The sequence below is a fragment of the Biomphalaria glabrata genome, chromosome 14 (genome assembly GCF_947242115.1).
Source record: "Biomphalaria glabrata chromosome 14, xgBioGlab47.1, whole genome shotgun sequence".
NCBI lineage: Eukaryota > Metazoa > Mollusca > Gastropoda > Planorbidae > Biomphalaria > Biomphalaria glabrata.
In genome coordinates, this window is record NC_074724.1 from 31,956,938 (window position 1) to 31,981,066 (window position 24,129).

General features: G+C 36.0%; 1 protein-coding gene across 1 annotated transcript; it reads right to left on the bottom strand.

Moving 5' to 3' along the window:
* Nucleotides 1–7,233: 7,233 nt before the first annotated feature.
* Nucleotides 7,234–21,520, bottom strand: LOC106052498 (cytochrome P450 3A8-like). Its single transcript, XM_056009968.1, has 9 exons — nucleotides 21,440–21,520; nucleotides 20,350–20,709; nucleotides 19,208–19,388; nucleotides 17,261–17,399; nucleotides 12,958–13,109; nucleotides 12,060–12,364; nucleotides 10,346–10,630; nucleotides 8,891–9,050; nucleotides 7,234–8,408 (listed from the first exon to the last, which is right to left on the bottom strand). The coding sequence occupies exons 2-8, from the start codon at nucleotides 20,707–20,709 to the stop codon at nucleotides 8,898–8,900; spliced, it is 1,575 nt and encodes a 524-aa protein (XP_055865943.1). The 5' UTR covers nucleotides 21,440–21,520; the 3' UTR covers nucleotides 7,234–8,408; nucleotides 8,891–8,897.
* Nucleotides 21,521–24,129: the final 2,609 nt, after the last annotated feature.

Genomic DNA, 24,129 nt, shown 5'->3' on the forward strand with positions numbered 1-24,129 from the left:
TGCACTTTTGCAAAAGTGGACAACTGTGGCTGTAGCAAGGTTCTTATGTAGCTTACTTTTTTTTTAATTAATTAATTATTATTATTACATATTATTAATTATTTTTAATCATTTATTATTATTATTATTAATTAATTATTATTATTTTTAATCATTATTTATCATTATTTTCAATCATTATTTATTATTATTATGTTAGAAAAGAACGAGTAGGCCTATTCATTCTCTGGCACTACCAGGATCGAGTTTTGTTAAAGGGAAAGAAAATTCATCGTATTCCCTTAACAGTTTACACCGAGGAGTTTGAGTTTTGAGTTTAGGCCATGTCGTGCCCGTAATCCTTTAAGGATCACTCTCCCTTTATATAACAAGGGCTAAATTCTAAACAGTTAATTACACTGAGGAATTTTCTGGTGATGTAGCAGGTCTGCAGCAGTACCGCCTCTGACAGGCAACGAGAATCTTCCTAGGAATGCCAAGGGCGCGAGCGAGCTACTCTGCCTCATCGTGGCGCTCGTGTGGAAACGACCATTATTGAGTAGCAAAACAAAACCATGTCTAGCCCATGCGCCGGGGGTCAGATGCATCGGAAATAGCAATGCTTTACATAGGCATTGACTTGGGTCTCTTCCAGACAGAACTGTGCGTTCACACAGGTTGTTTTTTTTTTTAACGTTTGACGCTCAAACATTTTTTGTTTTTTTCAAACTTAGAGATCGAAGAGCCTTCGGCTCAGCTCTTAGACGATCAAACGGTATGACAAGGTTCTTGAAAGTATCTTTGAGGTCAGTTATATTATCCCTTCGGTTGATATAACAATGGGGTACATTGTTGTTTTAGATAACTTCCATTAAAGGTTAATCTCCAAGCCTAGGTTTCCATATTTTCGCTGTTTTTCCAACTCAGTTTTTCTTAAATTATGAGATAGTGGTACGCGGTGTCGATAATGGTAGCGACTTTTTCTTTTTTATCGATGAGCAGCAGATCAGGGCGATTAAAATCTACCCTTTTGTCGGTCAAAATAGGCATATCCCAGTGCAGCAGATGTTCAGTAGACTCGAGAACCTCTTATTTTTAATAAGGAGGAGTATCCTTACCGATCAAATTATGTGTCAAAGCCAAGTGCTAGTGTATTTGCTTTGCAACTTGGTTATGACGACCTAGGTAGGCAGATTCCGATTGGGGCTGAACATCCTGCCATTATGTGTTCAATTGACTCACCCACATTTTCGGCAATAGTCTACAATATTGAGTCCTAGGATATGTTTCTCGTAATTTTTTTGTCCTAATGACTCTGTCTTGTATTGTTGTAACAAAGCCTTCCGTTTTAGGGTAGAGAAGCAGCCTTGTCAATGTTTTCCCCATCTAATAATGCCGGGAATTTTCGTGGTGTGTTTTTTTTCTTACCAATGGCGAATCTCTTTTGGTGGACTTGTGGTTATAGGCTAAACATCGAAATCTGGTTCGTAGTATTTTCGATAGTCTGTAAATGTCATGTAGGTCGGTCGGGATGGCCCAGCTATTTATTGCTGTGATGAGGTTACTGCCAGGTGGATTAGTGTTGAGGATTTTATTTAATCTTTGCTTATATTTACAAAGACAGTTTTAATTATGGTGTGTAACTTTGCGCGTTTTCTGCATATAGATTTAAATCATTTCTGTATAATAGGCGAGATGTACTTTTTTCTAAATTTAAGTGTCTACCTTATCGTCCGTACGTATTGCAATTTAGAGTAATTTAGATACCGGAAGTGGGTTAAACTCAGATGTAGATTTATCTTCCAGTTATCCAGACTCTCGCAGAACTGAATCAACTGCTTTTTTTGTAGTCGATGTAGCACATGTTAAGTTTCTTTTTTTCTATTAGGTTGGTGCAATATAGTATCATCTATGGTTAGATGTAATTTACAGCCCATCGACTCTTCAATGCAACCTTGTTGTTCCTCTGCTAGTAGCTTATGGGCAGAACAAAATGTATACATTATTTTTTATTATCATTATTTTCATTACTATTAATACTAATATTATTAATTATTTTTTTGATTAATTATTATTTTAAACAAGTTTCTAACTCCTAATGACCTGTAAAAGGAAATATAAAGTACTAAACACTTAATGAGTTCTCTTAAGAAACTTTGAACAATTTTGAAACTCCCAATTGACATTAAAAAAAGTTATAAACTCCTTATGAGTTGTCAAGGAAAATGTGAACTAAATTCTAAGCCTCAAAAATATGTGCTATTTAAAGAATCAAAAAGAAGCAGTGTGTCATGTGGCAAGCACAATGACCAATAGCTTTTATAATGTTTTGCTACTATTAAAATGTTTTACTGCTATAAAGTTGTAATTCTTTTAATTTTATTGCTTTTTAATTATAGTTTCACTGCCAATAAAAATAAATGTTTTACTGCAATAATAAGGTTTTAATGTTTACTGTAGGCTACAGACACAAATGACCTGTAGGCCTATATCATCTGCCTTACTTGTCCACCATTAAGCCCCACTCACTATGTTACTCTAACAGTAGATTTTCAAAAATTCTACAATTCTAGGTATAGAAATAGAATATCTACACTAGAATTTACATAGAAAATATAGTCTACTATTGTCTAATCTAGACTAGTACAAGAGCACTAAATTTACTGCTTTTAATAAGTTTGAAAGTTACTGGTATTATAAAGTTTCAATGTTTTATTGTGATAAAGTTTAAATTCACTGCTGTTATGAAGTTTGAATAATTTACTGATATTATACAGTTTTAATGTTTCATTGCTATTATAAAGTTTTAATTTTTCAATGCTATTATAAACTTTAATGTTTCATTGCTATTATAAAATGAAATGCTTTACTGCAATAATAAAGTTTTAATTATTTACTGTTATTGATACAGTTTTAATGTTTTTCTGCTATTATAAATTGTGAATCTTTCACTGTCATCATACAAATGGTAGGAAATAGTTGGGGAAAAGTAAAATTGGTTGTTTCATGTGCTGCCCACACGAAACCCTTGTTAACTTTTGACCACAAAACAAATGACCTTTTCATCATCTTTAGTTTTTTTTACTTGAGACCATTAAAAATAAAGTTAAGACTCACCTACAGCTTCATTCTATAGTAAGATTTTTAAATAAGCAAATTATAAAAATTCCGTTAAAAAAAAAATAAATACTAAAGGGGAAGAACTCTGCCCAAAAAAGTATATCAATAGTGTACAAGTTATCTCCCTGATTTGATATCAATTACAAATAATTATTTGACTAGTAGTGTATTTTTTAAATTGATTCATGTTGTTGACATTGTTTATATAAGTATCTGTAATGATTCCCCTTGACTAAGGGATTGAATGTTGGATTGTTATGTATAGTGTGTGTTGTGTGTTAACAAAGTCCTAATACATTCACTCATGAATCTGGTGTCGTTACTTATGATTATCAAGTGAGGCTTTTCTAGTTTAAGTGGTAGCATAGCGAGGTTCCGATCCATGAACCTCTGGGTTATGGGCCCAGCATGCTCCTGCTGCGCATGTTTTGTTAGGTAGAGTAAATAATTATATATTATCAAAATCTGAAAATGTGTGAGGGAGAAATATGTTTTAAGCAAGGTAACTGAAAACATGTGAGGGAGAAACGTTTCATGACTAGAGATGTTAAGTCCATTGAGCCAGGGGCTTCTTGTGGTTCATATGCAGATATTAAATTTATACATATTTGAATATATATTTTCAAAATATCGTCCATTTTTTAAGGATAAATTAAGTAAAGATTTTCACTTATTATAAATAGAAAAAAAAAAGAGAAAAAAAAGTCCTTACTAAGATTCGAATTTATCAACTTTGGCTTTACAGGCTGATGCTCTTGGAAAGTGCCACGCAGCTTATGATAATTACGAATGTTGTGGTTACTTATACATAAATTATTAAAAAAAAATTAAGAAATATAAAGAAATAAATATAATATACCCTGTATTGCAAATAATGCTTTACAATAACAAGCTCCATATGAATTAAAACATTTTATATGGTTTGAAACATTATTTAAAATAGAAAATATAATGTTTATTGCAAAATACTAGAGTTGACCTTTGCAATTCTAAATTTAGTAATATCTATAGAAATGAAAAATAGATGGTATCTTTTCCAACAGTTACCTTTCTTTCAATTGATGACCTTTCGTTTTCTATTTCCGTAGTACAATGACAAGGAGAACTCTATACATGTTTTAATAATAAAATTTTGCATATTTAAGTCATAAAAAAACTTTTTTCAAAATGAAAATTCAAAATGGCATAAATAATAAAACTTTTATATGTTTCTATATTTTAAAAAATGTATACATAAAAAAATATAACTATTTCTCTTTGTTAATGAAATTTTAACATTTTAATTCTTGGACATTTCTATTAAAAACCAGAATTACTTTTAATGTCTTTTTTATATAAATGGAACAGCTTCATAGTGTAAGTACAAATCCTACACCGCAATCGCCGAGAAGTTGCATAGATCGTCGGAATTTTTATTTTTTATTTTGTCGGGGGGAGCTATTTTTCATCGGATGTTTTATATATATATATATATATATATGTGTGTCTCTAACGTGTTGTAACAAGCATATTTGTTCTATAGTAGAAATACATTTCTATTTTAGGTGCTGTAGGATTTAGAAATTATTCAGATAATATTATTAATAAACAGTTTATGAAACGATCGTCAAGTATCAATAAAATAAAAAGTGGTAATAACAAAGACAGATCTAAGAACACTGACATATAGCCAGGGGATACGAATGACACTTTAAGTGAATGTATCATCATTGTACGGATACGTGACTTTTAGTGGTAGTTACTTTTTTTATATTTTTTTGATTCGAAAATATTTGTTGCAGACCACATCTTCGTTGTAGCAGAATACTTTTTCAACAACTGAAATTACTGTCCATCAAATGCTTCGCAACACGGGATGAAACATTTCTAGGGAGAAGATCTAATCACTTCGTGATATAAATTGAACACTAGCTAAATCACATTTACCTAAGCCAATGAATAAAACAAAAAAAAAATGGTCGCCCCCTAGTGGAAAATTGTAAAAGGGGTCGCGGAGCTCAAAAGGTTGAGAACCGCTGTATAAGCATCATATAAAATTACCAAAATATTCACATTTCTTTGCATATTAGTTTAGAAATTTAGCTTTATGAAATTGACCCAGACATGCACTTGGTAAAGAAACTGTGACATCTGTCGTGTCGAAACGTCGTCAAAAAGGGTAAAAAGAACTCACAAGTCATCAAGTTCATAAAAATATTTTGCATTATCAGCCCATTCTGTCCGTCTGATACAAATTTAAACACGTTATTTCTTCCCCTTCCCAATCTCGTTTCAAGCTGAAATTTTACTATATTAATTATTTTCAAAGAAAAAAGCACGAGTATATCAAAACAAACAATTGTATTAAATCGTGGTAATTAGTATCTATTGTTTGATACTAAAAGGGGAAACTATTCTTTTTTATAGAGCTATATTGATGTAAATGTGGAGTTTTTCCCCCTGCATAAAATTTGTTGTTGTCTGTTCTATTTATGTGAATGTTTCTGTTGTGTTGTCTTTATATAAGAAAAAAAGTCCCTGTAATCACAACACATTTCCTTAAGGATCAGTAAAGCAGTCGTAGTCTTAGTCTACTTTGGCATGGAAAGAAGTGTAGCGATATAATATAAAAATTCATTGGCATCAGTCGTAGAACGACTATGGTTCATCTCAGAGCACACATGTGGCTGTGGAGCTCTATTTTGGAGAGACACTTCCGTCCACAGATAGCGCAGGTTAAGGTGGCTTTTGCTTCGGTGGTAGAGGAGCTGGACATTTTTCGGATTGTACGTTTTTCTTCATGAGCTGAGACCCATGTACTTTCACTGTCCATAGCTTTCTTGGTCACTCTCTCTCCATCTGGTGCTGTCAAGAGCTATGTCTTTCCAATTGTCGGTATTGATGTTCACTGATTTGAGGTCACGTTTTATTACATCTATGCAACGGAGGTAATTAAACTCATTTTGTTCACAATTTATGAAAGGGTTTAGGTTGGAAGGGCAGTAGAGGTATTCGCCCCCCCTCCCCATTACACCCTATCGACTAACAGGGGAACGACATAATATAAAGATCGGTTAAAATATCAATAAGAAGTTTTAATTATATAGATATTGAAGATATTTAATTGATTCCGTTAACAAGCTGTGATTTCTACAAATAAATTAGACCGCCCCCCCCACTCGAAAGTTTATGGTGGGGGGGGGGGCGGCATTGATGCCCTCGCCACCTCCCCATCCCACCAAATCGGTCAACATACTAGAGAGGGGGGGTGAAATAATCTAAAAATAGGTTGAAATATAAATAATTCGTATATATTATTAACATAACTAATAAATTCGTATACAAATTGTGTGATTTTTTTTTACTAACCCCCCCCCCCCCCCGGGTTCGCCCGAGTGTGTGTGTGTGTGGGGGGGGTGATCGCCCCCCCCCCCCCCCATGGATCCGCCAGTGGTTACGATCATGTAATTGAAAGCATTTGTGGACCAGAGACAGAGCGTGCAAGGAGCTCAGTCCAGGACAGCAAGGCAAAAGGACGGTGCGGAACAATGTGAGTCCTCGAGAGTGTAGTCAGTTTATTGTGTTGCCAATTGTGTCGTATTGGCTGTTATTTCTTTATTTACTCATCAAAGTACCACGTTCTTTTGGAACTCTTTTTGTCAAGTTCTTGAGTTTGATGTGTTGGGCAATGGTTATAGTAGAAGAACTTTTCAGGGAGATAGAATCGTAACAATAATTTAGTTGAAATGCAACACAGTTAAGAATAATCACAATTAAATAATCCACATTGAACAATGACTGATGACTAGCGACTGATTGACCTCATGAGAAGGTAGTTTCACCTTTATATAGTACCGAACCGGATAGTCACCGTCATTGATAGAATGTTCTTTCATTTCTTCATGATTCCATTTTTTTTTTGTACCGTATATCTAGTTTTTGCTAATCCATTGTCTTCCAGAAAAAATCTGCACATGCATTTTCCCATGCATCCGTAATCCTAATGTGACCCAAATAATGAGGACAGTTGACTTCCTGATGGTCAGCTGTTTGTGTACTGTCAATGCAGCATAATACACACACACACAAGTGACAAGATGTTTAAGCCAATTTATACCTTTTTTTTTTGTCTTCTTCTTCTTTTTATTTATTTATTTAATGCTATAAAAAACTAAAAATAAGTTACTTAAAATGAGACATTAAAGATATAAATACAAACTTAGCATTCAATTATATACATAATGCAAACCTATAAGAAAATGTATGACATATCATGTGTATAATAAATATTGTCCCAGTGGCGTAGCTAGGAGTTTGTCATCATTCGGGTGCCCGTTGTGCTTGACCTCTTTATGAGCCCTTGCATTTTGCATAAAATTTAATTTTAAATAAAAAAAAACACACTCAATTGGGGACCCCCCCTCAAGTGGGGGCCCGGAGGAGTTTCAAATTCTCCCCCACCCTAGCTACGCCTCTGTAGTTTCCCACAAGTAGTTTAATTGTCAAAATGAAAATGATTTATCAAATGTCATTCTAACGATGTGACGAGCACATTTACTAAAAGGTTTTACTTCCATTAACATCGAATTTCATTTAAATACATTTATATCTAAACCAACAATAATGGCGACCCACAATGATGTCGTCTGCTAACCTCTACTTGCGTCATTACAGCCAATGAAAAGTGTTTGCACCGCGCTGCACCCACCAAATCAATCAAAGCAAAGGTACACCAAGGGTGCAGCTTTGGGGGTGGGGCACTCCAGTCATAAATGTGACTAATTCACAAACAAACTCGTCAGGAAATCATAGTCACAATGGTAATGCTACATCATATCATCTATTAGGTTACCGTTACCCAAAACACATATTGACTCACGTAGCCAGTTATCCTCACTGTGGACCTCTCCAATCATCTTTAGTATTAAAAAAAAGTTCACATCTAATTGAAAAATTGTAATCAGATATAAAATGGAACAAATTAAGTTGTCTTTAAGTCATCTTTATCGAACTAGATTATTTTCAAAAGAATCTATTCATCTATTCATTTAATCACACACACACACACACCAAAATCTTGAGTATCTAAATTATTTGGCCCACTTAGTATGCCTACTGTTAGTAATACTCAAAGGTTAAAGTCAGTTCTAAACGGAGCCTGTGGCCTGTACTTTTTTTTTTTGGTTGAGGGGAGGGGGTCTTATGTTTTACTTTTAACCACTGCAAGTCATACTCTCAGCCTAATGCATAGAATACCCCACAGTCCGAACGTACTGTCAGCAACACATTGAGCCACTGTAACTCCCAAGTTGAGAAACGCCGAAGAGAAACTGAAAAAAACACAAGTTACAATTTCAGGAGCAGAAAATGATCAAACCTTAATCAGACCACTATTATTTCGTTTTATTATTTACAGCTAAAAAAAAAAATCTAAAAGACAAAAACACACATATTCTATTTCGTGTCTCCAATTCTCTTTTTGTTAAAGCGGGAATTAAAAAATATACGCATTTAAAGTAAATGTGGTAGGTTGAGCACAGAACAAATGAATGAAGAAACCAACACGTGTGCCGATTTAGATCTGTTTACTGTAAAGACCAGCAGCCACACAATAACACACAGAGTTAAACTAGGCACAGTTGGCAACGGCCACGACGTAAGTCCAATAACGGATAGTCACTACAAGGACAAGTGATGCCGGCAAAATGGACAGCGTCCACGTTGGTTTGCCTTTTAAACGTGGACGCCAGGAAGGCATCTAGGGGAAGATGTCATGTGGCTATCGTGGTGGAAGAATTTTTTAAAGTCAAACCTTAAATTTATTTCTCTCTGAAAACGACATCTAACTCAATCGCCTTTTTGGGCACAAAGAAACCATCAATCCGTAAGTATTCTGTTTCTTCTCCTTTTTTAGGTTCCGTCCTCTCTGTCTGGACAAACTTCATGTTAGACAGCAGCAGACACAACACAACCTGTACAAGATACATGAGATATGAACTTTGGGAGAACAAACAAATAGTTAGGCGAAACATTACTCTAATTTAGGGGGGGGGGGGGAAATGGGGTAATATGAGAAGGTGGACCAAAAAAAAAAAAAAAGATTATTATGACCTAGACCAGGGGTTCTCAACCTGTGGGTCGTGACCCCCTTGGGGGTCGATTGACTATTTGCAAGGGGTCGCCTAAGACCATCGAAACTATGGATTGTTATTATCTACTCTTCTATTGCTGTATGTGTGTGTCGGGAGGGGGGGTCGCGGCAGAGTGGGGGATTGTAAAAAGGGGTTGCCGAGCTTAAAAGGTTGAGAACCGCTGACCTAGATGTATTAAAAACTGTAGATGTAATTTTGGCTGATTCAGGCAACCCGTTCTAAACTTTAATTGCACTCTTGTACAAACTAGCTGATTTTAAGTCTCTGATTAACAAGCATGACTAGATTGACACATGGATGCGTGTAGGACGTACTATTCTTCTTTAATGGAAGTAAAGTCTTTAATTTATAAGAGAAAATAAGATAAGCGTTCATCATTTAGTTTAGAATTTTGAAATCATCTTTAATCTTTATCTTTTCATTTTCTTAGGTTTTCTTTTTAAGTTCCTTATGAAGCCCCAACATTTCTCTTTATGCTTTCACTTGTTTCTATATTTTAATGTTTCAACAATGTCAGCAGGATCTTAGAATAAAAAATTATATATATAATATATATATATATATATATATATATATATATATATATATATATAAAGAGAGAGAGAGAGAGAGAGGTAGATAGATAGATAGATAGATAGATAGATAGATAGATAGATAGATAGATAGTTAGATTGGACTTAGTTTTACTACTTTGAATATTTAAGTTCTAGATCATTTAGATATCTATAGATTTTTTTTCTTTTAAACTATAGGACATATAAGATACTTTGTCTTAATAGATAAACTAATTGGCATAAGCCTACATAATTCATGATTGTAGATCTGGAACCTAGATGAATTAAATCCACACCTTATTTTCTATCGGAGGCGCGATACCTGAGAGGTAAAGCGCTTGGCTTCCGAACCGAGGTCCCGTGTTCGAATCCTGGTGAAGACTGGGATTTTGGGCGCCTCTGAGTTCACCCAGCACTAATGGGCACCTGACAGTAGTTGGGAAAAGTTAAGGCGGTTGGTCGTTGTGCTGGAACATGACACGCTCGTCAACCGTGGGCCACAGAAACATCTGCCCGATATATCGCAAGGTCTGAAAGGGCCTGAAAGGGGGAACTACTTACTTTAAGTTCTATCAATGCCAGTCTTTTTGCCACACACTGACGTCTGCCGAATCCAAATGGTAGGAAAGTAATTGGGTCGATTTCTAACTTTCTCTCTGGAGAAAATCTCTCGGGGTCAAACTTGTAGGGGTCAGGAAAATAGCGAGGGTCTTTCACGATCTTGTAGATGGGGATGAATATGACGGCTCCTTTTGGTATGGTGAACCCATCATAGGTTTTGGTCTCTAAGGCTTTTCTTGACACGTCTGGTGATGGGGGAAACATGCGCAGTGATTCGTAGATGACCTCGAAGAAGAAAAAAATCAAATATTGTTGATTATTATGAACGAATAATAACAAGACTTTGGATATAACTTATAAGACATGAAATCAGCTGTTTAATCTAGCGCCATATTGGTTGACAACAACAGTTACAAGGGATGTTACTTCCAAACACCGATTGGTGCAACCTATATAAAACACACATCAACAAATATCATCAAGCGAAATGAACAGACTTTATGAAAGGACCCAGGATAGCATTTATGAAGCTCAACAGCAAAAAAAAAATGTTATTCAATGGATACCAGCGCATATAGATAATAGAACTAAAAGGTGATGAGAAGGTTGACACACTCGCCAAGAGTGGGAGAACAAACACACAAATAAACTCTGCACTCTATCCAGAAGAAATGAAGTAGCTAATAGTGAATAGAATAATTGAGACATGGACAAGCTCTCATCCAAATAGCAAGAAAGATAACGCCTACTATAAGCTATCCCGACAAGACCAACGTCTGATCTTTCGACTCAGGGCCCGGTCACAACAGAATGGGACAACATATGTTCCGGAAGCTCAAAATTGGAACCAGTGAAATCTGCCCCCTGTGGAGTGTCACCAGAGAATGCTGACCATGTCCTTCAAAACTGTTCTCTTTACCATGAGGCCCGTACAAGACATTGGCCCCAAAACACCCCAATAGAAAGAAAACTATAAGGAGAGTTTCCTGATTTGGAAACCACTGCGCAGTTCATCTCATGTATTGGTCTAGTCATCTGAACACTCCAACATAATAATGGGAACGAGGAAGAAGAAGAAGAACAGAGTTTAGCAAGAGGGTGGTTTAAATTAACCAGATTCCCATTTAGGCAGGCTAATGCAACAGTAATTGACAGCAAAAAATAACACTTAGCTTTAACTTTGAACATATGGTCTACGTACGGTGTCTAAATTAAATAAACATTTATTTATGACGTGCAAAGGTAGATGATAAATACTATGATACATTATGTTACAATATCATGTTCTAAAATGTACAGCACAATCTATGAAGTAATAAAACACCTCACACACACTTAAAAAGCGTGGTGGATGAGCTTTTAAGACCTGACTTCCGAACGGGGACGGTTCGAATCCTGGTAAAGACTGGTATTTTTATTTTCGGAATCGTTAGGGCGCCTCTGAGTCCACCCAGCTCTAATGGGTACCAGACATTAGTTGGGGAAAAGTAAAGGCGCTTGGTCGTTGTGCTGGCCACATGACACCCTCGTTAACCGTGGGCCACAGAAAGAGATGACCTGTACATCGTCTGCCCCATAGATGACCAGGTTTGAAAGGGGAACTTTACTTTAGACACACTTAGATACCACAAGTCCCAGGAATAACTAGCTACATTGAACTGCGCAAACGAAACGTGGCTCTACTCTACTGGAAGGGAAAAAGTGCAATGTCTACCTGCGTCATATAAACCAGTTTTGACAAGTCTTCGTATCTGGGCTCTGTCTGACCTTGCATGACCTGATCTACCTCTTCTATAAGTTTATCTTGTATGTCTGGATGCCTGGCCAGCAGGTACAGTATAGAGGTCAAGGCTGTGGACGTAGTCTCGTAGGCGGCCAAGATCAAAATGGCGGAGTTGCCTATCACTTCATTGCGAGTGATCTTTCTATCTTCAGCTTTCAGATGTTTCCCTGTCTGATCATCCACTTCAGCGTCCAGTAGCATGTCCAGCATGTCCACGTGAGAGGATTTCTTATAGTCTAGAGGATGAATTATTATAGTTAATTTGGTTAGATGGGGAGAGGTGTGTTTGTGTTCTTTTTTTTTATTATTATTATACTAACTCACTCTGTCTGTCCGTCTGTCTGTCTGGGTGGAATGCATTTTTTTTACACGTTTTTCTCACACTTTCCATTTCGGATCAGGTTGAAACTGCACAATTAGGACTATCCATTGTTCATGACAACACATGAATCAATCAACAAGTTAACCAATTATTTAATCAATCAGTCCTAATTGATTAATTTAGTTCCATATTGAAAATGTACTAAGCTAAGCGTTTAGCATTGGGGCCCGCAATTGTTAGGGCCGACCCTGAGTAAGATTATAGGCTGAGGTCAGCAAACAGCCGAGACGGGGGAAGTGAAGTGAAAGTTTCAACACTAGCCCCCCCCCCTCCAATCTAAAAAAAACAAACAACTTCTTACTTAAACCAAACATTCATTCCAGACGCTCCTTCAAACAAGATCATTACGTCATACACTTGCCCATGTGTTAATCTAGCCGTGTATGTTAATTAGAGACTCAAACTATTTAGACTACTAAGTCATTGGTTTCAGATAGATGGTATTACCTGGCCTAGATCTCTCATGTAATTTCCTGTCGATAGAGTCTTTAATCAAGTTTAGAAAATATCTGTTGGTCTCTGGTAAGATCGCATCGACTTGTTCCGTAAACAGTTTCAGGCCTATGTCCATTATAGGCGGAAAGAACTCTGCGATAGATCTGGGTGTAAAGTTTTAATCTTAGATATCAACTAGTTTATAATATTTGAAATAAAGTCATTTTAAGCTTTTGGCAAGCAAAGAAAAGGGAACAGGGGCGTAACTAGGGATTTGGAGGCCCGGGGGGATTGACCTCTTTGGGGGCCCCTTGAATTTTGACATTCGACATATGACATGAGATAATGTACGCAAAAATATATAAGCCCAAAATCAAACTGATTCAGTATATCAGTAAACTTAACAAAAATTAATTATTAAGACTCTTTTAATGAATAATGCCGTTGTTTATTAGTTAAATAATGCACAAGTGACAAATCTCAATTGATATCGCTTCACGTCGTGCATTCTGTGCAGCAAAGAAATCTATAACATCATCTACATCGATACTTTTGTGACTTCACAGACATTAAAGCCATGATAAGCCTTTCTTGTGTCATTGTGCTCCTGAGTGTCACAGTCTTAGTTGACATTGCATGATCTAAAGTTCACGTCATGTTAAGAGTTTAAAAGACACGTGGAATTCCTGATGTAGAAAACAGGAAGTAGAATGAATAAAGTTAGACTTAGAGGTCAGTCAGTTAAGTAAGTCAAATCAAGTCAGTCAAGTTAGTGAAGTCAAGTGGTATTCTTTGGACCGAGTGGTCAAGTATATTTTGGTCCGGGATGGACAGTAGCGACTAAGAAAAGTCTGTAGTAATTTCAGTTAGAAAGTAACTTGTGGGCAGTTGTTGCCAGTGGTCTTTTGAGACATGTATTAGTTGATCTATATTTCTTCACAGTGTTACCCGATGAGATGCGGACGTGATTTGTGATTAACGTATTGGATATTTTTGATACCGCTGTTATGCGGATAGGATTGTTTATTATTTCTTGATTTGTAGTACTAACAAGGAGTGCAGTATTATTATTATTGTAGTAAAATAAACTTTATATTTGTCTGCTGAAACGGACTTAAGTCAGTTTATAGTATTTGTCTTGTCACGTGTCAAGAGTACTTCAGGAAGCAAGAACCCAGCATTACACGACATTCGCATTCCGCAACGTTACACCATTCAACATCATTTACACTGAGATAGTTTTTGATGAACTTGAGCTTTGAGAATGATCTCTCACATGACGTAATGGAAGTGGCCTGAGTTAGCAGTATTCGGAGGAGGATGCCAGGTTTGAGCACACGTAATTACCATATGGAGCCTGTTTCCTCAATATGTCTATTGGTGATTGTATTACTGGCTTGTTGATGAAAAGTGCTCGTGCATCAATGACATCATTGAAAAAGCGATTTGCCATTTATTTCATCATACAAACAGTTTGTAGCACAGTTTGTCATAAGCGTGTCTTCATCAGCATTTCTGTCGCAACACGTTTGAATTGCAGTTCTATTGACAGTCCTACATTAGAACTCAACTTCCCATTAAGTCTTTTCTTTCTTCTGGTTGTTTTGATTACAGGGAATCCATAGTATTTACTACCTTCTATTGCTTTTTCGATGGATTGGGTTTTTGTCAGTTTCTCATCATTTTGCAGAAAGCATGAAAGGGTACTAATTTCTTCAGCAGCTTCCCGTATGTGCAGTCCAGACTTTTGTAGTTTCTTCTGAACTATATTAATTGGGCGCAGGAGCTTTGACCAGAATTCCAGATAGGCAGAAAATTTTCCACTGCATGAAGAAGATTCTGTTCTAATATTATATGATATTACATCATTGTTGGTTGTTTATGTTTTGTGCGAAAGCAAAAGTATTCAAAGCATACAAAAGTGGGAAAGATCCATATCTCGTTTTGCTCGAGTATAGAAATACTCCGATAAGTGGACTGCCGTATTCACCATCACAACTGCTGACGAGTAGAAGACTCAGAGAATCATTCCAACTGATCCCAAACTATTGAAACCATCGGTAGCTGAAAATGCAGAGACATTACTCAACGAATGACAGATGAAAAGCAAAGTGAAATACGATGCAAAAGCAAGACTACCTAAAGATTATTCTGTCGGAGAGTTCGTCTAGGACAAACATGGCAGAAAGCAGTTGTAATAAAAAAAAACATTCATCACCCAGATCTTACATCATAAAGACAAACGATGGAAAAACATACAGAAGAAATCAACGCTTTTTTATTAAAGAATAGTAAAGAATGAATATAATGCAAAAACGAATTTATTTTCTTATACGAACTCTTAAATTTCACTTATTATTCGATTCCCTACCCAAACGAAATCCGTGTTACGACACAAGACTCTTCACAAATATTAAGACACTCTCAGGTTTTAATCTAAAAATTCTTGAATATTATCACAAATTACGTAAACATCATATTTTCCAACTGTTTTCATATCCATGAGGAAAGATGAATAGAGGGGTAATAACTCGAGTGTGAAGTTTAATTCTGAAATTATAGACGCCAAACCCGAATAATGGACTATTTTAGCATAGTTAAGAATAACTTTTGGATCTGTTATACTCGATTCTGTAAATTTTGCTTCAAGCTTAATTAGTGTAGCCATAAAATTCTCGCCATTTAGATCTATTATTAGTAAAGGTAACAAGATACCTGGAATTCGCTGTATATCATGCAGTTTTATTCGTGGCAACAAAGTTTAAAATATAAAACTAACTTTAAAAAAAAACTTTGATCACTGTGGGAAAAAATATTTTGAAAATGTCAATAAAGTCAACGTACTGATAGACCTAGATTTAGGTTTAGTCTTTGTGATAAATTTAATCCATAAATGTTGAAAAAAAAAAGACACCCGTTGACACTATTTGTCAATCAAATATATTAATTTATGTATTTACAAATAAATTTCGGACACCCATTTGGGGGACCCCTAGGTGGGGGCCCGGGGGGATCTTAAAATTCTCCCCCCCATCCCCCCCTTAGATACGCCACTGAAAGGGAAATTGAAATTTTAAATGGTAAAATTGTTTTTTATTATGCCTACTGTCCTGCAGTCAATATGCAACTTTTCTTCGTTTAAATTAGTTATTTCGGTAACATATTTTCTCTTCACTCGTATAACAAATCACAAGAGTACCTTTAAAACCAAAACGCGTATCTACGACTTGGCCACCTTCAGAATCCCGACTCGAGCAGAGTTGTGTTTGCTGAGCGCCTAAAGGAAGCACGGAAAACCTTCTCCCAGATACCACCTGTTATATAGGCTAGTTGATACTAACAAACACTTTCTTGTCTGTTTAAATGCTGGTTTATTCGTCTTAGATCGTCTCAAGAAGTTGCAAAGGGAAAAGATCGTCTCTCGAGACGTAAAATGCCACAGATATATATATATATATATATATATATATATATATATATATATATATATATATATATATAGGCCTAAAAGGAATTCCATTATCCCCGCCCTTATCTGTTAATTAGCGCATCCTTTCGACATGTCAGCAATGTGGGTTACTGGGTTACAATAACAGGACGGGGCTGACGAAACAATCACATTTAGTATCACACCACCTCCTCCCCTCCCACTGGTCCACAAAAGTGACTGGACCAAAGCGCTCTGAGCATGCTATACGCACGAAAGATGCGCTTTATAAAATCAATTTAAAGAGGACCAAAAAAAAGTAAAAATTATGTAAATGCGGTAGTCACCCCCCCCCCTCACATCCTTGTAAAAAATATACACAAAGATCAAAGAATGATTGCCTTCACGATGTTAATAATTTTGAAACCAACATATTCAGTAAACAGTAAAGTTTCCCCTTTCAGACCTTGCGATCTATGGGGCCGATGCTTTTAAGGTCATGTTTCTTAGGTAACGGTTAACAAGCAGGCTGTCATGTGGCCAGCACAACGACCAACCGCCTTAACTCTTTCTCTCCGTAATTATTTACCACATTCTAGTGGAATCAACGTTAGTATCGTCAGTTAGGAGAGAAAGAGAATTAACTTTGCCGAACTCAAGTCAGAGAGTCATTAGAGCTAGGTGGACTCAGGGGTGCCCTGTAAATCCCGAAATTCAAAATCCCAATGTTCACAGAGATTCTAACCCAGAATCCCAGGTTAGGAAGTCAAGCGCTTAACCACTCAGCCACCTCGACCCAACATACTCAGTAAGTTAATAGAAATAGTGATTGCCAGCTTAGCCAAAATAAAGGCCAAAAAAAATAAATGAGTAAATAAATAGGCCTACCTTACGTAACTCTGCAGACGTGTCGCAGGAATGCGAATGAAATTATTTATGTTTTTGGAGAACTCGCTGTTTTCTTCTGTTAGCGCTTTGGAATCAATGCTGAATCCCACTCGGGCTATGACATCGGAAGTATATCTACCTGTGAAAGTTCAACCGACGTTTATGGAGTCGTTTTTTTCTATCATAAAATAATCTTGAAAACAAGTAAAATATACAAAATACTTTTTTTTAACCCTTAAAGTGCTGAGCTGTTTTACAATGAGTATATAGGCCTACAAAATAGAATTACAATTTTGATGTTTAGAGACCATACTACCACACGCGTTAATTAAAGGTTAAAAACAACAAAATTTATCTAAAGGAGAACTCCGCCCTTAAAACTATATTTATCAATAATGTACAAGTTATTTCCCTTATTCGACATCAACCAAAGGAATTAATTACCAATGATTAATTGACTAATTGAGAATTTTCGTTTATTGGTTCATGCTTTGTTAGCTACAATAAATAATTGATCGGAGAATACGTGAGGGAGAAATAGTTTTAACAATTATTTAAGGGGACTAAACCCTACAAGTTTAGCATCATCTGTTTCCCTAGTTGTTATTAAACAAAATAATGAATTACCAGAATTGTCTAATGGACCTCATTCACCAATCGTAAACAAACAACAATTAGCAACATGATAATATTGATAAAACAATGAAAAAAAAAGTATCACGTGACAACCTTTATGGATTGCGTAATTTGTATAGAAGAGATAAAGAACCACGTGGCAAAATGTTGTTTGTTTACGATTGGTGAATGAGGTCCATTGGTCATATTTTTAAAATTGATTCATGCCTTGTATATGCCAATAAATAATTGTGCAAAGTTTCAATTGAGAATGGTTGCGGGAGAAATAACAGACAGACAGACAGACAGACAGAGTGAGTTGATATAAACTTTGTAAAAAAACAACATGGGCCAGGTCTGTCCCCGAAAATTCTTTGTTGTTTTTTTGGAGCAATACAAATGGCCTATTTTTTTTCCGTAAGTCAAAATTAAAGTCTACTAAATTATATTATCACGATCAAAATAAAAGGAATTCTACTTCAACCGTAGACTTAATGACACTCTTCCAGATGTTTACTGACGAAATTGCTTTTATTGTTTATCAGGTGCATTATGAAATTGCATAAACTATTATTGTTCACAGAGCTCGAAGTTACTTTGAGCTCTTTGTTTTGTTGTTGTATTTGTTTTGTTTGTTTGTTTATTTTGGCTGTTTTTGTTATGTTTTATTTTTTTTATTTTTTTTTTACAATGTCTGTCTGGTAAAAAAATGTCAACACGTTATTTCTACCAAAGCCATTCTCGGATCAAGTTGAAAAATTTGCACAATTATTAATTGTACATAACAAAACATGAATCGGTTTTAAAAATTAATAAATTATAGTTAATAAATTATTGGTAATTAAGTAATTTGTTTAACATCGAAAATGGGAAATAAATTATACATTATTGAGAGATAAAGTTGCAAATGTGGAATTCTTCCCCTTTAATAAGCTTTGTTTTTTAAAAGTATTTTTTTTTTATTTTGCTTGCTTTTCGTCTGATTTTGTACATTGTTTTCTTGTTGTTTTTTTTTCAACTATTTATTTATTTTTTATTCATTTATTTTGTGTGCGTGATTTGTGCCCTTTTCGAAGCAAATATAGACCATGATATAAGCCTGTAAAAAGTGTTAAAAGATCATTTCCCCACCCCGCCACATTTCAAAAACTTACGCAATCTTCATTTCAAGGCAGGTAACCCAACCAATAGGAGCAACAAATTCTTTAATGACGATTAAAATGATACACTGTCTCCAGCGGGATTAGAACCAAATGCAATAGTTAATGAATAATTAAACAGTCAACTTATCTATCACCCAACCAGGAAGGATATATTTTATTTTTATCTTACCAGCTGTGACTTTGAGAGGAATCAACTTTCCCTCAGCTTTATGCTTCTTGAACAGTTCCAACAACAGGGCAGCGCTTGTGTTCACGTGATACAACATCTGCTTCAGTCTGCCAACCGTAAACATCGGGGACATCACGTGACGAGATCTCCTCCAATAGTCTCCGCTTAATGAAAACAACCCCTGAAAAGGTGTTGACCTCTATCATTGGAATATCTCCAATTTATACAATCAATGAGTTTCGCAGAAGAATTACACAAGTGTTATGATGTATATCACTAAAATGCTCATATCAAACAAGACTAACAAAGTTTAGCTAATTATTTATAATATTTTATAATAATTATGATTTTAATTATACCCTTACAAACCAATGCATGGCTCATATAAGCCTATTTGGAAGTTGAAAATTGAGACTAATGAAATTTGCCCTTGTGGAGTGTCACCAGAGAAAACCGCCAATGTCCATCAAAGCTGCATATTTTATCAAGACACTGGTCCCAAAATATCCCTTTATAAAAAAAAAACAAACTATATGGAGAGTTGCCTGATCTAGTAGCTTGTTAAAATAGAGCAATATTATCTTATATAATACACACGTTACTTCAAAATAGAAGATGATTACGTTCTACGCGTCATGCATTTAGTCATGCATATTAAATGACCAGGTCACTGGTTTTCCTGGCTAGATCAGGCAACCTAATCCAATGCTCTAATAGCACTAGGGAAGAAGGAGCATTTGTACAAATTTGTCCTAGCATATGGAACGAGGAATGTGCCTTTATTTTAAATTTATGTCGTTTTTGAGTATTTTATTAAGTAAAGACGCTTTATTTAATATTCCATCAAAGTAAAAACTTAAAGTTATTATTTAAATAAACTATAAAGTCTCAGACGTCTTAGTAGTATCTGATGACAGTGTGAAAGTGTGAGTGTCTTGAAACCGAGCAGCAGTTAAGACTCGGCATGAGCGTTAAGCAGTCTGCTCAGTCTTATCAGTAACAGACGTTACTTCAAAAAAAAAAGATTACGTCCTACGCGTTATCATCTAGTCATGCATGTTAACCAATGACTTAAATTCTGCCCTGTCACTGTTTTTCCTGGCTGATTCAGGCAACCCATTCCATGCTCTAGTTTTACTTACTTTGGAAACAACACTAAGAGTTGTGCGACGTCCAGCCCTGTCCACAAAGTTACTGAAATCTTTCACCATGACGTGTTCCAGAAGTCTCGCGTCATGGGTCACTATGGTCGCACATCTCGGAAACAAACCGTAGAAGCCGTAAGTGTCGCCATACAGTGACCGCCACTCGTCCAGCATCTTGGACAGGCCATGCTTCCTCATCTCGGGCATATGGTTGATGACTGGCCAGGGCTTGGGGCCCGGTATGCCGTACGCCTTGAGGACACCCACGAAGCTCGTGGTGTAGAGGTAAAAGGCAGTCAACAAGCCAACCAGTACCAGCAGCCATAGGGATACTTCGCCGAGTAGTGGGACATACATCTGAGGAATGAAAATATGTAGGCCTGATGCCAGCCTTGTCTTATCTTATATTATTATAAGCGTCACTTAAAAAAAGAAGATAATTTCGTCCTACGCATTTCATGTGGCAATCTAGTCATGCATGTTAGTGCTAAGTCGTTGGTTTTCATATCTGATTCAGACAACCCACTCCATTCTCTAATGGCAATAGGGAAGAAGAATCTCTGGTATGAATTTGTTCTAGCGTATGGAATAAGAAATGTATCTCTATCTTTGTGTCTTTCTAAGTGTTTCCATTAGTTTCCGTTTTTCTATTGTCATCAGTGTAAGGACAAATTAATTGCTATTAATAGCAACAAAGAGGATCAAATGAACTAATTAATTAATTAGTAGCAATTAAATATTTTTTGTATGTAGAAAAGGGAGATGATAATTCTTGCAGTATTGAGCTATATGCATAGACATAAATAAATATATGATAGTGATCGGTTATTTCCCTTAAATTAGCTTTCTTTTTGGAAAAGTAATTTTATACATATAGGCCCTATTTGTATATATATATATATATATATTGCTTGTTTACAAATAAACTAACGAACTGGTACAATACTTTCATGTACTACTAAACTATTTTAATTAAATGCTACTTTTCATTTTATTCTTTTTCACTACACTTAAATATTGCCTACTAAACAATGGAAGTAGAATACTAAACTATGTGGAAGTTTATGACTAAAAATAGAAGCATTACCTTTTCGAAATATGCCAGTAACAAAAGAAATTACACTGGGCTCTATACACTTTAATATAAGTAAGTCCCGGCAGATAACTATATTTATACTCGGGACAATTTATAGACCAGAGTTCTTTGTTTTTTTTTATACAATACTTCTTCTGTTGCACCATCAGCGGCAAGAAACACTCCAGGACGGCAGATTAAAAAGCAAAGTAGTAAGCAATGAAGTGACACAATTTAAATCCACAATTAATCATGACTCAATCAGTGGCGTAGCAAGGTACCCGTGGGCCCAGGTTCAAGAATATGTTGATGCCCCCCCCCCCCCATATGATAAATATTTTGTGTGACAAAGAAATCCAATTGTTTGTATGTATCAGTACATTTACTAAATAGAGATTCCGATACAAGTTCATGAACACAGCTGACAGAATCATTGAAGACCATGTTGAAGTATTGTATAGGCAAGTGGCTGCTTTTGTTGAAACAATACATGAAGGCTATTCAGTGGCGTAGGTAGAGTGGGGGAGGGGGGTCCGAATTTGAAAATCCCCCCCCCGGGTCCCTACTTGAGGGGTCCCCCAAATGACTGCCCTAAATTTGTTTTACATTAAATATTAAACATTACGCCTTAATCTAATGTCAGGATGTCGATTGTCAAAATGCAGGGGCCCCTAAAGTGGTCAAGACTCCCGGGCCCCCAAATTCCTAGCTACGCCACTGAGGTTATTGTTCTGTTCACTCAAATTGAAAAACCAACATTGCCTTGGCATCGTATGTAATTTAATTGTATTACTTAAGAGTATTTGTTCAGTCAATCCTGCAGACTTATGGTTCTCGCAAATGCGAAAACCTACAAATGACTCTCTGATTTCAATACTTCATCGTCGGAGTTCACAAACATTTTCAGAAAATAATTTAATACATTTTTCATTCTCTTTGAATGCTGTCAATCATGATAGAGAAAAAATGGCGCAGATTGGATCTCCTTAAGGTGTTTTGCTTAAATTGCATTGCCCAGTAGGTCGTATATCTCGTTTTGAATCTCTGGGTCGAAGTAAAGGTTTGTGTTTTTTGTTTTGTACTGCTAAGACATTGTCGTTGTTACTTGTGTCACCAAAACGATTTTCTTCGCGCTGACCACTAAATGAAAGGTTTTTGCATTCTGAAGTTAAAAACTAACATTCACTATGCGAGGAAATTAGTTTCCGTCAGTACTTGTCAACTTCTTCCATAATCTCCTTGTTTACACCATCCACTGTTCTCAGTCGCTCATGTTGTCTGTAAGGGCCTATGTTTGGCAAGCTTGTTGATGATGTTAAGTCATTAGTAGTCCTATCATTTTTTTTTGGACGATTCGGTTGAAAAACAAAGACACAAAGATAAAGGCACATTCCTCGTCTCATATGCTAGGACAAATTTGTACAAATACTCCTTCTTCCCTAGTGCTATTAGAGCATGGAATGGGTTGCCTGAGCTAGCTAGGAGAACCAGTGACTTGGAAGAATTGGTTAATATGCATGACTAAATGCATGACGCGTAGGACGTAATCATGTTCTTTTTTGAAGTAACGTCTGTATTATATAAGATAAGAAGATAAAACAAACAACATTGATGCTATGTCAGGGTATAAACCCGAGACCATCGAGACTATCCGAACGACTTTCCAGTGCACCTACCAAAGCAGCCATTCAAGTGAATGACATTATTCCACAATAAATGTTATGTCGCTATATCTTAAATTTGTTTGTTGTAAACCTCCTCCCCAATACAGTCACAATAAGTAGCTAAAAAGTCAACATCTTTAATGTTTCCCTAAGTAACAAACAGAATAGGATGTTTCTTTTTGTTGTTTAATACCTATTTTAAGTCTAAATCTTGTTGTCTGGTAATGGAAAAAAAACGAAAAAAAAAATGCTTACTTTAAAGAAAAAGCAGAAAAAAGGAAATACTACCAACGTTTTAATTAACATAGAGAGAAAAAACAAAAGAAAGAATGGGGCACAAACGTCACCACCAACGCACCCTCACCTTATTGCAATGAACCGTTAAAACACGGGTTAATGTTTTGAAGTTAATATAAAGTTTGATATTACTTGCAGGATATTTTAAGGAAACTTTTTAATTTGTTAACCATTTTTTTAAATTACATAATTGCAGTGTAGGGTAGGTCACAATTGGTCATTAGTCATGGGACCAGGTGATATGAAACCCATACGTGCCATGAAATGTCGTTTTTAGAGTTGTAATGGCCTTGAGCTATTTGAGATATGGGGCCCCATATAATTCCAGATATTGTATGTAACTACTAAATATTTCATGGAGGCCCTAAGCTAGAACTTTTGCTGAATAGAGGGGCCCGCGCCATGGATGCTACGCCAATGGACTCAATATATCCTTTCGTAGTCGTAATTAACTGGTGGCTAGTGGCTACAATGTGGCGGTCACATAACAATGAATAGCAATGTCTTCTTCTTCCTCGTTCTCATTGTTATGTTGGAGTGTTCAGATGACTAGACCAATACATGAGATGAACTGCGCAATGGTTTCCAAATCAGCATATAGTTTTCTTCCTATTGTGGTGTTTTGGGGCCAGTGTCTTGTACGAGCCTCATAGTAAAGAGAACAGTTTGGAAGGACATGGTCAGCATTTTCTGGTGACACTCCACATGGGCAGATTTCACTGGTTCCAATTTTGAGCTTCC